General features: G+C 46.2%; 1 protein-coding gene across 2 annotated transcripts in view; it reads right to left on the minus strand.

The window, feature by feature from the left end:
• MAP2K1 (mitogen-activated protein kinase kinase 1) overlaps window positions 1-16,909 on the minus strand; it is a 74,071-nt gene that overhangs the window by 29,575 nt on the left and 27,587 nt on the right. For both annotated transcript variants that reach the window (XM_040225812.1, XM_040225813.1), the window contains exons 2-3: window positions 7,522-7,732; window positions 6,113-6,259 (exon numbers count right to left, since the gene is read on the minus strand). In XM_040225812.1, coding sequence (XP_040081746.1) covers window positions 6,113-6,259; window positions 7,522-7,732 — 358 coding nt within the window. The remainder of the gene's footprint in view (window positions 1-6,112; window positions 6,260-7,521; window positions 7,733-16,909) is intronic.

A 16,909-nucleotide genomic window follows, 5' to 3' on the forward strand; every position in this document is an offset into this window, starting at 1 on the left:
ACCCTGAGCAGCTACCATCATCAACTATCATCTATTAATCAGCTCTGTGTAAGGCAGAGGGATATGTGAGGAACTACATATGAAAAAAATGATAAAGACAGGAAATAATACCCTCTGGTTGGGAAGACAGAACACATTCATAAAGTGGCAAGGCACCGTAAATCCTCCTCTGAAATAGGCCAGGGAACAAACAGTTAAATGAAGAGAAAAGACATCACTACAGGTATCCAGAGGAAGCGATCCCTAGACAAAGTGGCCAACAGAAGAGTTCACAACAAGAGTGATATGGAACCTGAGCCTTTGAGGAGGGTGAGATCTGGGTAGGATAAGTAGAGAGACATTTCCACAGAGATCCCGCTTCCAAAACCACCCAGCCAAGAAACAGAAGCCTGGAGAGCAATGATGTAATAAACAAAAGAAGGACACAGCATAATCTCATTTTTATAAAACTAAAGTGTGCATATACTCACACAAAACCAGAATATCAAAACTATTACCAAAATGCTCCAGTCTATGTAGTAAGATTATTAGGGACTTCTGTTGTGCAATAGTTTCTTCTCTGTGCTTTTCTATGATTTACAAATTTTCTACAATAAATAAATGTTTTACCTTTTTAAAGGTAAAAAATAAAAAAATTGACCTCATTTATGAAAGTGGAGAATTAAACCTATAAATCAATTAACAGATACTGAGCATCCAGTTGGTGCAAAATCTGTTAGGAAGCTAGAACACTGCTTTCTTTCTAAAGGAAGTGAGAAAATAAGTAAGACTCGTTCAGGGATACAGAGCTCTTGAAAAATGTTACCTAGGGACTTCCCTGGTGGTCTAGTGGTTAAGAATCTGCCTGCCAATGCAGGGGACATGGGTTCGATCCCTAGTCAGGGAACTAAGACACCACATGCTACAGGGCAACTGAGCCTGAACACCAACGACTAAAGCCCACATGCCCTATAGCCTATGTTCTGCAATAAGAGAAGCCACTGCAATGAGATGCCCATACACCATAACTAGAATGAGCCCATGCTTAGCAATGAAGACCCAGTGCAGCCAAAAATTAAAACTAAGTAAATAAAAATCATTTTTAAAAGTTACCTAAACTAATGCTAAACACAGATTATCAACTTAAAATTCTATGCTTACAGAAAGGACAGTTTGGACCAATGACTTTCTATGATAGATCAACTATGGATCATGGATGTTAATGAAAAAAGAAGATAGTACAGGTCTGTACTCATATGCATACTAACAGCCCTGAATACGTTAGACTTTTCATCACAACAAACTCCCAAGCACAACTACCTAATGATGGGTCAGACAACCAAGGAGCACGGGGGAAGATTTCAAAATTCAACCTAAAATTCAAATGTGCTATGAGATGGGAATTATTGATCTACAGCCAAAGAGAACTTCTCCGTAAACACACATTTTCCAAGAGCCCTTGGGAGAGTCCTACCCTGGCTGTGACCCAGGCGGGTGCCTGAGTCATCCTTTGAGCCTGGCTCAAAGGCTTTGAGGCTGCCTTCACAATGCCACAGGCCCCTGATGGCCAAATCAGGCCAGCACCACAGCCCAGGTCAACAGACCCCAGTCAGCAGGCCCCAAGAAAGGCCACAGCACCTCTCAATTTCCCTTACTGACAGGCACGAGGGACTCCAGTGCAGAAAGTTTCCGGCTATTTCTATTTTGCTTTCAACTGAATGTGATTTCAGACCCTTTGTTTGAATGACTCTGCCTAATTATTAGGGAAGACTGTATACTTAAAGCTAGGGAACAGAGCAACTCTGCCCAAATTTGTGATACAAACAAGGCAGAAAACGCTCTCAGGTTCCACTGCCAGGTCAGAGGGCAGCCCAGCGAAATACCTTGGTATAGTAAACATTTCTGTTAAGAAGGAAGAAATGCTGGCTCTCCTCCCTTTAGCCTCCTTCTATACTACAAGCAGAGTTACAGTATGAGCAATGGGAGGAGCAGGATTTAAGAGGCACGAACCACAGTCAGGCTCACCCAGTGCTGCCTGCGACTCACCTCCCAACCTTTCAATTCTACTGCAGTTGCCAAGGACCTGCCTTCGCTGACTAAAGCTGCTGAAAACTGGGCTTATTTTTAGAAGCCGATTATTAACTAAGTCAGTGGTGCTTTTGTGAAGGTTTTCTATAGAAGAGACAAATGCTTTATGGGGGGGGGGGGGGAGCTTAAAACATCAACCCTGAGTTCCCAGCTCTCTAGTTGCTCAGCTACCTCTGAGCAGGAGTCTACTTCCCCAAAGACAAGAACATTCCTGTTCTGATCAGGCATCATCCAGGTAACCCTTGGGTCTCAAAATCCAGACTGGGCAGTACAAACATTGCTTTTTTCTAGAAAAGGTCAGCCCTAGCCAAGTGCATCAAGAAGATAGGGCTCAGTGCATGCTGATGACAAATTTAAAGTGCATCCCAATAAACTATCTGAGCAATACATAAATGGACAGGTGTGACAAAAGCAAACAGGGGAAGATGTTAATGGTAGAACTGAAGTGGTGGGTTTAGAGTGTACATTACACAATTCCTGCAACTTTCTGTACGTCTGAAATTTTTTATAGTAAAGCGTTGGGGGAAAATGCCAGTGACAAAGGACATCATGCAAAGACTGTGATACAGAGAGGGCCAGAGAGCCTGGGAAGGTGGGGTATGGCTAACGAACAGAGCTCTCCATGACAGCGCCTTTCAAATGGGGAAGCTGAGACAAAGCGAAATCCCCAAAGAGAAGCGGCAGGCAGCCATTAGAAAACTGTCCTGGCAAAGCAGCCAGTGTAGGAGCTCTCCTGCAGGAGGCCTGCGCAGGGACCACGGAAGCGGTGAGGGTGCCCAGCTGAGAGCAGAAAGCTGCCCTGGGGCATGGCCACTTAGACTTCAGGCCACAGCTGCTTCCTTCCAGGGTCCCGTCCCTGGTAGCTCTAAGCCTCTCCACTAGTACTGAAGCAGTTTCAGCCGGGCCTAGGTATCCCCAGAAACAGGAGGCCCTAACTCTCTCTTGAGCCCCAGGCCTGACCACGCCCTCCCCATCCTGGCCTCCCTCATCAGTCAGTCAACACATATCACCTGATAGGTGTCCTACACTGCTTGGCCCCAGAAAGCATCTGACAGCCAGTTTCCCAGGCAATTACCTCAAGTAATTCCAGAGACACCTTCTGTTTTGAGGACTTAAGTGAGAGGATCTCATTCTCCCCAGAGAGCCAAATTCATGGAGGAAAGCAACTGACCTGCAGCTACTAGAAATGGGCTATGAGAATGGGTACCAACCCTTGTGACACCCTGTGTCATCTCCTCCTCTGGGAAGGAAAGGCTGAACATGAGCAAGGAGCACGAGGCTGTGATCAGTATCTCTGAATCCAGACTGAAGAAAGAAGGGTTCCAGTATGAGGAAGTCTCAACACAGGTCAATTTAAGACAAACAGAAAGACTGAACACCACGTGGCAAGATGCCACATACGGCCAATTGAAAAAGGTTCCAGCAGGATCTGGATAAATGAAGAGGCCACTGACTATCAATGTTTAGGGCCTGATCCTAACCTCTGAAGCAAGCACCCTGGAGGTCAACCATGCTCAAACCTACAAACCACCTCCTGGCTCCTCTATTAAAGGAAGAATAACCTCCAGTTCTGTGCTACCCTCTAATAAAAGGGTTGGAGGTTACTCAGGAAAGAACCTCTAATGGTTCAGAAGACAGTAGGCACGAGGTGACACGTATCTGGTGCTCAAAGAGCCCCCGTGTCCAGTGACATCCTCACCGTGACACTGATCTCAATGTCCCCATCCCTGCCGCAGCTCATGTGGCACTTTGCACTAAGGCAATAAAATAAGTGCATGTGACGCTGATTCCATAATGATTAACTAATGTAGTGAACTGACTGGCTATGAGGGCCAAAAACCACAGAAACACAAAAGGTTAGCAGGGAGAGGGGTCCCTAGAAAAGATCCAGTCCAGACATTTTTCTGCAGAGATGAGAAAATCCTGAGAGAGTACATGACTTACATGGCGTAATGGAGGCAATATGAAATTTAAAGAAGGTGGATCTGGTTAGTGACATCAGTTAAGAGTTCAGCTCTGACATTTACTGGTTATAATACTTAGACTAATTACTAAACCTCTCAAGGCTTTACTCTCCCCATCTACCAGCTTGGGGTAGGGGTGGGGATCAACCCATGTCATATGATGGGGCTGATATGATTAATAAGTCACATAACATGGAAAGGACTCAAGTGGCAGAAGATGTGAAAGCTGGTTACCACTGTGCCAAGCCATGCCACCACCCATTCTCTGTTATTTTAGCAAGACCCAAGAGGGAGAGAGGTTGCTCAGGCCTTTCCTGTTTTAGCACTGGTTGATCACCATCACCTCCACCCTCTCACCCTTCTAGTTTTCAAGGACCTCCATTGCCATTTACATATTTTCATCCAACTCTTGGGCTAAAGCTGGAAAACCAACCATCATCAGCAGAAAGAGCACAAGAAACGCCAGGGACAAGCAGCAGCCCTGCCCCTCTGCCCTTCCCCACCCTGCCAGGCTGAGAATAATCGGCACCCCAGGCCTGAGTTGAGACCAAGCCAGAAAGGCTCACATGCTTCCCACAGAGGCTGCTTCACTCTCGCGGAAGCAAAAAGGAACGAGAGCTTTCTCAGGGACCTTGAGGTGCACCAAAGACATATTTCAGAACCTACGTTCCATATGGTACTGCAAAGAGAGTCAGCACATGCCTGAAACCTGGTGTATGGCATTTCTTAATAATTAAAATGAAAAGATGTTCACGATAACAGGGGCATCGGCAAGGGACAAACATCCTGGGAGGGTTCTCCTAGAGCTTATTAAGACCAGGCCTTGGGGCTCTCATTACAGAGCTGAGGGCAGGGCTAGAGAGTCAGGAAGGAAGCAGAGAAGTTGCTGAGGGACACAAGGCAGGGACCGAAAGCAGAACACCCATGGAGCAGGGAGACTCGGTCATATTAGCCTCGGTCTTTGAACTGTCAGCTCCAGTGAGGATAAAGCAAAAGTTAAAGTCTGCAAAAGGTGTACTCTGAGTCAGAGAGTATGGCAGAAGACTTGATACATCTTTTATTTTAATTAATCCTCACCACAACAAGGCAGGTATAATAATGCCCATTTTACAGATGAGGAAACGGAGAATCAGAAAGATAAAAAACTTTCCAAGATGTCATGAGAAAGTGACATCTATAAACAAATAATTATTGAGCACCTGCTGTGGCTTTGGAGACACAATGGCAAACAAAACAAAGTGTCTGCTTGGATTTTTGTGAAGAAGGGAATTATGAATCAACATCTCAGATACCAAAGTGCCCTGTGCCATGCTGCCTATTGGGGACAGAAAAGATTAGCAACCTTGAAGCCAGCCTCTCTCTCTTTGAAATTCTGGCCGTCAAGGATGGAAAGAGATCCCCAATCCCTATCCAGTAGACTCAACAAAGTACACTGGGGTGAGACAGCCTTGGTTCAAATTTTACTAATTCTACTTACCAGTTGCCTGACCTTGATTAGGTTATTCCATTTCCCTGTGCCTCAGTTTCCTCACTTGTAAAATGCAGATAATGTACCCAGCTCAATAAGGTGTTTGTAGAAATATAATATTAATTTGCTTAGGGTGGTGCTTAATATGATATATACCCAATAACTATTAGTTCATCAGTATTAATTTTGCTAACCCTGCTCTTATAGCAAGTGATAAACTCTCTGAAAGCAGGGCCTCACCCACTCTCACTCATCTTCATAACCCCTGAACCGTGTACCTAGTACACAGCATGGCATGTAATATATGGGTTTAAACCACATTAACCAGGCTCTACCCACATCAAAATCTTGGGATCAAGAAAACTGAGAGATGTGCTCCAGGGACACCTGGTTGCTGCCACCTCTCTGAAGAGACAGGGACTTAGGAAGGAGGCCTGTCATTTTCTTGGTTAATCCAACTTCTACAGTCAGGTTTCCTAAATGCCCCAGACAGTGATCTGGATTCAGGGAGGAACAAGGGAGCAATTGGTCAGGTCACATCTCAGAGCAAAGGTCAGGCCGGAGCCCCCAGCTCCCCAGGCCGCTCTTCAGGGGCTGCCAGGCTGCCACACACCATGTGCTCCATGCAGATGCTGATCTCGCCGTCGCTGTAGAACGCCCCGTAGAAGCCCACGATGTAAGGCGAGTTGCACTCGTGCAGGACCTGCAGCTCCCTTATGATCTGGTTCCGGATGGCAGGCTTGATCTCCAGGTGAATTAGCTGGGGAAAGAAAGGTGCAAGGAAGAGAAGCTTTGAACATATATGGATGGAGGGAGGGGTGAGTGGGTGGACAGAGAGAAGTTTTCTTAAATGCTTAAGCTCTTAGAGGTAGGAAGAGAGGAAGCAGGCAAGTTTCAGCAAACAGGTTACTGGCCAGCTAGAGTACTGAGTGCCAACATACCAAGGCAGGTGTTGGCACTGGAGGGGCTGTACCCAGGGGAGGGACAGCTGTGCCTCCACTCCCAGGAGCCAAGACTGAAGAAGAGGGGCCCTTTCGCTCCCAAGAACAAAAGGACCTGGGAAGCTGAGAGATGAGGGGAAGTGGCCTTAGAGACTTGGTTGATACCCAAGGGTTGCAGGACCAGAAAGGTATGAGGAACTGGGTCTGCCAATCCAAGCTGCCCAGGAGACTTCCCCTTGACCTTAGGAGCCTAATGTGGTTGGGATTTAGCGAAGGCCTGGGGGGCCTCCTTATCTCCGCCCCGCCATGCTGTCCCTTGTTTCAGCTGAGGAGACAGGTGACAAAAACATGAAATGATTACTGAATAAGGCTGAGCTTCTAAAAAGAGCCATGGACAATGAGTGTCCAGAAGACACGGAAGCAGCGGTTATCAGCGTGGGCGCTAGTGAAAGCTAGACAGGAGGTGGGCCTTGAAGATGGGAAGTGTTTGAAAAGATGGAAGGAACAGTATGAGCAAAAATATGTGGACAGAAATGAACATGGTGTGCTGCAAAACATGGAAGAGTCCAAATCTGCTGTCTGGAAAGAGGAGGACTCAGGCTCACCAGGGCAGGAAGTCCAGCTCAAGGGCTGCAGGCCAGGGTGGGGAGCCAAGATGCCGTACTGCAGGGAGATGAAGGGGAAGCATGGGCAGGGTGGAGCTCGGAGAAACAACACGAAGCCAACGTTCGGTGTGTCCCTGGGGCTGGGTAAATGGAACCAGCCCCTGTTCTTGAAAAATGGCAAATGAGCATCTCAGCTTTCTTTCCAGAGCACCCAGAAAGCTAGCAAAGGGTCCCTTGCTATTATTTTCCAGTCTGGGGAGTGGGATAAATACACTAACACATCATGAGTGTGTTTATCTGTAATCTAACAGATAACACGAATTCAAACTTCAAACAGCACAAAAGGGTACTGAACGAAAAGTCAATTTTCTTTCCATCCTTGTCTCCAGGCCCCCAGGTCTTCTAAGAGATAATCCAATTACCTGTCTACCCAGGCAAGCTTGATGCAGTCCTTTTTTTAAAAAAAGTGCCCTCACCTTTCTGGCCATCACGAGTCCGGACGGCTTGTGGGAGACCTTGAACACCACACCTCCATTGCCGGCACCCAGCTCACTGATCTTCTCAAAGTCATCATCCTTCAGTTCCCCCACCTTCTGCTTCTGGGTCAGAAAGGCCTCGAGGCGCTTCCGCTGTTGTTCGTCGAGCTCCAGCTCCTCCAGCTTCTTCTGCAAGGCCTCCAGGTTGGTCCTGTCCCAAAGCGGGGAGCACAGGTCAACACTGGCATCAGGGAAGCCCACCGGGAGGTGCGCCCCTGCTGTGGAGAGCTCCAGCGCTGGGGCCAGAGGGAGAGCTGGCGGAGGCGGCTCGGGGAGGGTCTCGCCGGCTGTGGCTCTGCCCCCTGCACTCCACCACCCCTCACGGCTCACCACACACACACTTCCCCTCTCAAGGCCTGGTCTCCTCATTTGTAAAATAAGGGAATGAGTTCTCTCTCAATAGGCTCTGCACCTACGAGAGGAACCACAGAATATACTAAAATCCAGAGTGAGCCACCTTGCTCTGCCTTAAAACCCCAGTGTCAAAAAGTCCCACGAGGGGTGGCTTTACAACACCATAAACAAAATACAATCTATTTCCTAAAATCACTAAATCGAAACCAAAGCACATCATCGAAACAGGCTCTAACCTGAATCACAACAGAAACCCTCCTTCTCCATGTGATCAGATCAGGAACAAGGTGAATCAAAACAGAGCAAGTGGGATAGACCTAAAATTTTTATTTTTGCAACAAACATAGAAGTGCATTCATTCACCACCTTCTCTGAGTAGGAGCTCCACATCACCTTTCTTACATGAACCAGAAGAGAGCACAGTGCCCATCATTCCCAAATTCTTTAAAGTGGAGTAAAAATGCCAACAGAATACTCTTAATAAAACTTTAAGAGTTGGATGACTTTCTCCCATTTTAATGCTCACCTAATTTGACAGTAATTTTTTTTTTTTTACTGACTTGGACTTACTGAGTCTTTCCACAGCTCATAACCAGTATTCACAGAGGGAGAAAAAAGAAAACCACTTCGTTTGCAGTCATATTTCATCAGTTTATCTTATATTTAAATACATACATTAATTACAATTCCAGCTATACCTGTACAAATGACTTTGGGAACAAATCTCTTGGTAAGCACATAATTCAACCAGTGGGTGCCAGAGTGAGTGGGTATGGCAGAGAGCAGCCTGCTAGTGTGTTTTACATAAAGAACTAAAAAGTGCTCATTACCTCCTGGGAGCTTGTGAAGAGAAGGGTGGTAAGGAGCGCTTCTACTGTGTTTCATTTTTGTCCTTAGTCTAAACAAACAACATGGGTGATAAGACAGGCAGTCATTACGCATCAGAAAGTTGGTGACTCCCTCCCCTCAATAGGCACACCATTTCTGAGCTTGAAGGGTAAGAGCAAGCATCATCTTCCACTCTTCGTTCACATTATATTCCAAACCTTAAGAAGGAGAGGGAGACCCTATGCCTCCCCAGCGTATGGGAGGATGCAGTACTGCCTTACAAATAACACAGTACACGGGGCCAAAGAGGACACGGGGCTGACTTTCCCAGTCTTCCTCACTGGGTAACTCTGCAGGGAAAGAAGGCTGGTGCCATGAACTGAACTATGTCCCCTAAAACTTCGTTAAGTTGAAACCTTAACCCCCAGTGTTTAGAGAGAGGATTTTTAGGAACTAATCAAGGTTAAGTAAGGTCATATATTGCTGCTGCTGCTGCTAAGTCACTTCAGTCGGGTCTGACTCTGTGCGACCCCATAGACGGCAGCCCACCAGGCTCCCCCGTCCCTGGGATTCTCCAGGCAAAAACACTGGAGTGGGTTGCTATTTCCTTCTCCAGTGCATGAAAGTGAAGTCGCTCAGTCATGTCCGACTCTTTGTGACCCCATGGACTGCAGCCTACCAGGCTCCTCTGTCCATGGGATTTTCCAGGCAAGAGTACTGGCCTGGGGTGCCATTGCCTTCTCCAAGGTCATATGGGTAGAGCCCTATTCAGATAGGACTGATAGTCTTGTAAAAGAGGTGGCCTTCCCCCTACACACTCCAAGGAAAGGCTGTGTGAAGATATAGCAAGACGACAGTGTCTACAAGCCAGAAAGAGAGGTCTCACCAAAACCCAACCATGCTGGCAAGTCAACCAGTCCTCATCTTGGACTTCAAGCCTCTAGAACTAGGAGAAAAGTAATTTCTGTTACATAAGCCGCCCAGTCTACGGTATTTTGTGATGTAGCCCAAGCAGACTGAGACAGGTGGTCAATATCCTCATCCTAAAGGGCTCAGCTCAGCTTCATGCTGCCCTCAGGCCCTCAGGCAGGGGCACTGGAACCATGGCTGCTGGGAATGCACAGCTCACACCCTCTGGTTTCCTTTCTCTAAGGTCTCTCCACAAAGGAGCCCATTGATGACAACATTTAGAAACACACACCAAATGCAGACAGACTTCACAGCTAAAACCTGGATGAGGTTACAGCTGCCTGGAGGGTACGCAGTCTGACTGGAAATGCAGACTCAAAAAGCTCTCTAGAACACAACACACAGAGACGTTCCTGGTGGTCCAGTGGTTGACTCTCTGTGCCTCCAGTGCATGGGGGCACAGGTTCAACCCCTGGTTAGGGAACTAAGATCCCATATGCCATACGGTGCGGCCAGAAAAAAAGAACATACACACACATACACACCCCCACACTGAGCATGTACGAGGGAGAGAAGAAAGGGGGGCTAGATGAAAAGATCACTCTCCTTAACAACACCGCATTCTCTTTTGAGTGTTTTACACATATTAATCCACACCCCTACAATTACAACAGAGAGTGAACTCAAGCACAGACAGGGGAAGTAACTCTTCCACGGTTGTAAGCTAGTAAGTGGCAGAGCCAGGATTCAAACCTGGTAAGAGAGAATCTCTAACCTTAATCATGATGGTGTATTACCTCTTCAAAAAGTTCCATACTTTCAAGGGTGATGACTTGCAAACATGGGTGAGATCCTAGGGTGGCGCCCTTAACACACCAGGGCTCAATCAGACCAAAAAATGGCATAAATGGTGTCCCTGCATGAAGAGGACTTTGCCTCGGATGCCATCCTGTCTCCCTTGTATGTCAATCTGAACAATTGCCTTGTGAGAAACACTCGCCACAAGAAACCACACCCATTTGGGGGTTGAGGAGGGGAGGGGGGGAAGGTGGGAGGGATGCTGACTCTGCTCATTTTCTGACTCTGCAGAAATAAGGAATTCTCCCACTTTGAGGAAGAAAAACTAAATCTGGGCTTTATGCCACCTTCCTCCCTGCCCTCCCTCCTGTGCTTCACGGTCCTTCCGCCTACTCCATCAGCTAAGGACCCAGCTTCTGATTTGTGCTTTCAGAGAGTGGAGCCACGGAGCGAGGAGACATGGCAAAAACTACAAGCTACGGTGGCAAGACTTTCCTGAAGACTGGGGGTGGACCAGTGTCACCAAATTAATGAGTCACCATAATCAGAAATCCTGGATGCTTATCCTGAACTGGGCATCAACTAGCTGGGTGGCCATGAACAAGTCGTTCAACTTGACAGTCTGTTTTCTCTCCTATCAAAGAGAGTAAGAAGATGCTTACTTCACCAGGACAGGATCAAAACAGAAAACTAATGGGACAAAATACAGGCATTTTGATACATTCTACACAAATGTTGGGGCAGGTGGGAGTGGGTTGGAGGACAAGGAGAAGCCACAGCATCAACAGCAGGCTCCAAATACTGTCTTTTGTCCTTCCTGTAATTTAAAAATTATTAAAAAGCCTCTGAAAGTGTTTTAAAACCTATTTCAGAGAATGAAAGGCAAAAGATTTTATCTGAAGGTGAAAGGAAAGTCCTGGCCACAAAACGACTTTCACGACTCATTGAAGAGAAATCAATCAATAAGATATCAGCATTCAGTACTGCTTCCTCTCACACAGGGAACAGATAATGTTCAACAGGGCACATCTGTGCCCTCCCAAGGTGAAATGCTTCACACAAAGGAAATAGGAAGAGAGGGGCCCCTCACCTCCAACCACACTACAAATCTCCAACACTCAGAGGATGAGAACCAGCTCTCTCACAATCTTCGGTTTTAACTGAAATCAGCAATATCAGGACTAGGGATTAAGAAAGGCACCTGGAGTCTAGCACAATACATCTCTAACACACCTAGCCCTCTTCAGGGAGCAGCTGCGATAGCTCCGACCCCCAGCACACACACTGCCTACAGGAGAAAGGGGACCACACACGGCAACGTGAATTCTGCACCAGGGCTGTCAGTAAACACGAGTTCATCCAGACACAAGAGCACAGGCTTGCAATGGGAACACCGAAGAAAAACAAGGGACTTGGAGGAAAACATGGGTTGTCATTCATGTTCTGAAAACACCAGGAAGGCACAATGAAGTGGGCGGGGGAAAGGACGAGCCTACAGAACGTCTCCTTCCCTCTCAACTCACCCATCCGCTAAGCCTGATTACACTGCCGCAGCTGGAATCTTCCACTCCTGGCTCAACGTTCACATCAAGAGGCAGTATACAAGGCAGCACAGGGAGAGACCGGAAAGACCACCTTATCCAACCCATTTCACAAGTGGGGAGATGGAGGTCCAAAGAGGACAAAGTCCCACGGCTTATGGGTGGCAGGTCTCCCAACTCCTAAAACAGAGTTCCTGTCAAGGCCCCACACTGCCACCTTCAACTTTGAGGTCACTGCAATGGGAAGCTGACCTGAAAGGTGGAGGGAGGCAATGTCCAGACCAAGGAATGGGGTCATCAGACTGACCCACACCAAACAGAAATGAGCCATGGATGCACGCCAAACACCAGCCCGCTGTCTGTCACCAACCTGAGCACTGCAGCGGCAGGTGGCAGGCCCCACCCCCACCAGGAGGAAGCACAGAGGGAAGAGCAGGGGGTGACCCCCTCACTGTGCTGGGACAGGGGGAGCCCTGGTGCAGGTGGGTCTTCTCACCAGAGAGCCCAAGGAGTGGTGAACTTCTCCTCCTCCTGGGGAATTCAGCCAGTAGGGCCAGAAAGCAAGAGGGACAGAAAGGCAGAAAGGGAACAGCCCCCAGAGACTAAGGGCGCACCCCTGACCTACATCCTATGCACTCCCCCTCCGAGAGGTCTTGGGAGCTGCCTCCTTTTCTGGTATCCTTGGTTTCCACACCCATTAAAAAAAAAAAAGGATATGGGGAGTAGGTTGGAGAGAGTGGTCTAGATGTCTCAAAGGAAGTCTATCGACGTGACAGCCAGCTGAGGAGGGGCAGAATAAGGGGGAGGGCATATTTGGATTGAGGGGCTGAGGAGCTTCAACCGGGGAGGTGAGGGGAAAGGGGGAATGTGAGGGAAAAAGAGAAGAACTGGCATCAAGGGTCTCTACATGGCCAAACCACGGGCAGCAGGAGACGCAGGGGCTACAAAGGCAAGAAGAGAGGAAAAGGGGCCTGGCTGAGGAAGGCCAAGGGGCCAAAGGCACAGCTCACAACCTCCAGACTCCAACCTGGACTAGCCCACCTGTGTTAGCGCAGCCCACCCGTGTGTGCCAACCACAGCGAGCCCCGGACAACATCGTGGGGAGAAGCTTACGGCCCCCCACCTCCATCCTGCAGGAACTGGGAAGGGCTGGTTATCTAACGAGGGAACAAAATTCTAGGAGTAAGTATACAGGCTCTGTCAAAGAGACCGGGTACAAAAGAATACATACTATGTCATTCTATCAATATAGAATTCAAAACTAAACTATGCTATTATAAAGTTAAACAGTGATGCAAACTATAATACAGAATGGATAAACAGCAAGGTCCTACTGTGTAGCACAGGGAACTATATTCAATGTCTTGTGATAAACCACAGTTGAAAAGAATATGAAAAAGAAGATATATATAATTGAATCACTTTGCTGTAGAGAAGAAATTAACATAACACTGTAAATCAACTATACTTCAATTTCTTAAAAACCCAAAAACAAAAACAAATAAAGTTAAAAAGTGTTACCCTTTGGTGGGGGAGGGTAGTGACTAGGAAAGGACATATGATGGTTGATTCCATGTGTCAGCACTGCTGGGTCTCAGTGCCAATGTATTTCCTCAAACATTATTCTAGATGTTTCTGGGTTTTTTGGGGGGGTAGGAGGGGAAATGAGATGAACATTTAAATTGGTAGACTTTTAGTAAAGCAGATTACCTTCCATAATGTGAATGGGCCTCACCAGCAGTAGAAGAATTCTTCCAGCAGACTGCCTTTGGACTCAAAGTACAACTCTTTCATGGGTCTCCAGCCGGCCAGCCTACCCTGAAGCTTTTGGCCTTAACAGGCTTCCACAATCACACAAGCGAATTCCTTTAAAAGTTCCAGTCAGTTCTATCCCCTCTCTCTTTCTCAATCTCAGTACCTCTTGATAATCAGATCAATCTGTCTTGAAAGCTCTGTTCTGATTTCCTTTTTTTCCTCTTTGTGTTTCAGCTTGGATAGTTTTTATGAACGCTTCTTTTAGGTCACTGATTCTTTCCTCAGTTCTGTCCAGTTTGCCAATAAGCCTGTTGACCTTTGATGTCATACTATAGGACTGTTTCATCTCCCCAGGTCTTTGGTAAGAATGCATGCCATTTGACACTACAAGGCCCTCAGTGAATAGTGAAAGGAATACAGACAAAGACGGGCAAATTAAGACAATGATGTGATGGTAGATAAAAGGTGATTTCAGAGATTAAGTGAAAGTGCAATATATAAAAAAAAAAAGTACTGGAATCACCAAAAGTGGTAAATAAATATTTAATATTGCTATGGTATTGTCAGTAATTGTTGGTTAATAAGAATAACATGTGATTTGATAGTACCTACTACTGATTTATTGCATACCTGCTGTATGCCAGGTATTCTGCTAAATATGGATAAACACCTAAATTCTTACCACCACCATGGCACAACTGCCACTGCTAGCCCCATTTTACTGATGAAATCCCTGCGTTTTCATGTTTTCATGCAATAAATAAGCAATAGGGTAAAAAAATGCACAATGTTGTTAAACACTACCTTTATTGCCCTTACTGGTTTCACCACCACTCCCAAAAAAGACTTTCGAGCAAAGACTATCCTTCAGGTTCCCTAATCCTCACAAAGAGCCAAGGACACAGATGGCTCTGTAGTTCAGAATATGCTGAGTAATCAGGGTAATTTTTGTAGGAATCTAGAAGAACATATAAAATTTAGATAGCGAAAAAGGAGAAAGGGCATTCCAGTAGGGTCTACAATATAGACTATGGTATAGAACTGGGAGTAAGAATATTAAGAGCAAAGAACACTGGGAGAATAGTTTAAAAGTAAAAAAAAAAAATCAGAAAATGAGAGTCAGGACAGATGTTTATTACAGTTTCACTTTAAATCAAATAGCTTCCAAGCCAATAGACAAACATTTTTAAAAGTCAAGAGAATGAGTTTGACTAAAAGAAATAAATAATAATCACATATTCCTATCCTTCAAGAAAAACAACCCAACTTCATCCTTGGAATCAAACTGTCTTCTGAAATCATATAAAGAACCTTCCCATGGCATGTTTCTGCAGACAGGCATGCTGAAACACACACAAACACACACACACACAGGAACCTCTGGAGTGACAGGATCACCCACTCACACACACTTCTTAAACACTGAACAACATCCTGAATCAGACAGGGAGTGTCAAATCGCTGCTTGAAAGAACTGACAGCCTATGGTTCCTCCTGCCCCAGTGGACAAAATGTGTTTCATATTAGGCACACGTGAGTTAATTTCCGAAGGACCAGTCTTCTTTAGTGGTTGGAAAAGGAAAGAAAACAGTGATCGAGTTTGGAGGGAGAGAAAAAAAGAGCAGAAGACAGAGGACAAAAAGGTATGCATCCCCTTTACTTAATAGGGACAAAAGAGGGATATAACAGTCTGACAAAGAATGAACATTTAGAGGCAGTTAAGAGATGAGCTCCTAAATGCTAGTCATGGTATACTCATTAACTCACCTAATCCTCACAACATTTAAAAATGGGTATGTTGTTCCTGTTTTACAGACATGGAAATGGAGGCCTTGGAATTCCAAAGTTTGATCTTTCCCCCACACCAGCTAAAGAGCTCATGTCCTTCAAACAAATCTCTAACTTAGCTCATCCCTCACACCAGGTATTTATCCATTAGTGACTCTGAAGTAGGAAGTGTGTTCAGCTAAGAGGTAAAATCCCTGAGAGGACAGCAAATTAAATCTACCCAAAAAGAAACTTCTTTCAGAAGAACATCCAAGGCTGACACACAATTTGCTTGGGGAGGGAAGGGAAGAGATAGGACACTGACCAGGTGTCCACATGGGATGAGCAGTAAACATTCTGGTGGCCCTAACAGAGCCAGCAGGGAAGGGGCAGAAAGTGACGAAAGAAAGCACCAAGGATAACCTAGGCAGAAAATCCAATAAACCGGGGTCACCATCAGAAAAACAAAGGCAGCGCTTGGTCTGGTGGTAGCCACCGAATGGGACTTGCTGACGGTTCCTGAAAGGACAGACTGGTGAGAGTGGCCTTAATACAAGGCTGCACGTGATCCCACCCACTGACGAGCCTGATGGACTACAGTCCACGAGGTCGCCAAGGAGTCAGACATGGCTTAGCGACTAAACAACAATGCCCTGTTCTAGAGAAAGACATTTTAGCAACTCCCTGAATAATAATGGCCCACGTTGTTCTGTGAATGACAGGTGCAGGTTGCTCTTCAAGGAGAAAGGATCCAACATGACCACAATCTTAGACCTCATAGCCCAAAATGGTGAGGACAGCTGAGTCCCCAGGGCAAAAAAAAAAATCAATAGCTAGTGCCCAGAAGCAGGAAGATGTAGTCAAAAAAAAACACACAGCTCCAATTCTAGTTCATGTTGAGAAATTTTCATTTCTCCAGACCCATTTCTCCCCTTATATGCACAAACAACATGTTTGTTACAGCAACATCCTTCTCCTTGCTCAAAGTACAGACAAGAGAGGTCAGCAAACCCCACCTATGAGCACATACCACCTCTGGGGGAAATCTCACTGTCTAGGTCCCTCTAGCAATCTCAGGGAAGCCTGCTCTCAGGACCAGGGCTAGAAGTCCATACACATGTTCACAGATGCACTCAACTTCTAAACTACTAGTCAGGCTCTCCACTTAAGAATAGCTGGTCTGGCAGAGTCAAAACCTCGCTGGGAGAAGTAACATCACAGACCAGAGAGAATGAAATTTAATGAAAACCCAAACTGACAGTGTTCGTTTCTGTCTTCTGAAAGAAGGTGAAGGGTGGGGAAATAAGTGTGCTCATAACAAATTCCCTCAGAGTGGAGGATACCTGAGGACTGGAAGGCTGGCCCATAGTTGAGAA

This window comes from Oryx dammah, unplaced genomic scaffold, assembly GCF_014754425.2.
Source record: "Oryx dammah isolate SB20612 unplaced genomic scaffold, SCBI_Odam_1.1 HiC_scaffold_26, whole genome shotgun sequence".
In the NCBI taxonomy this organism is placed as follows: Eukaryota; Metazoa; Chordata; class Mammalia; order Artiodactyla; family Bovidae; genus Oryx; species Oryx dammah.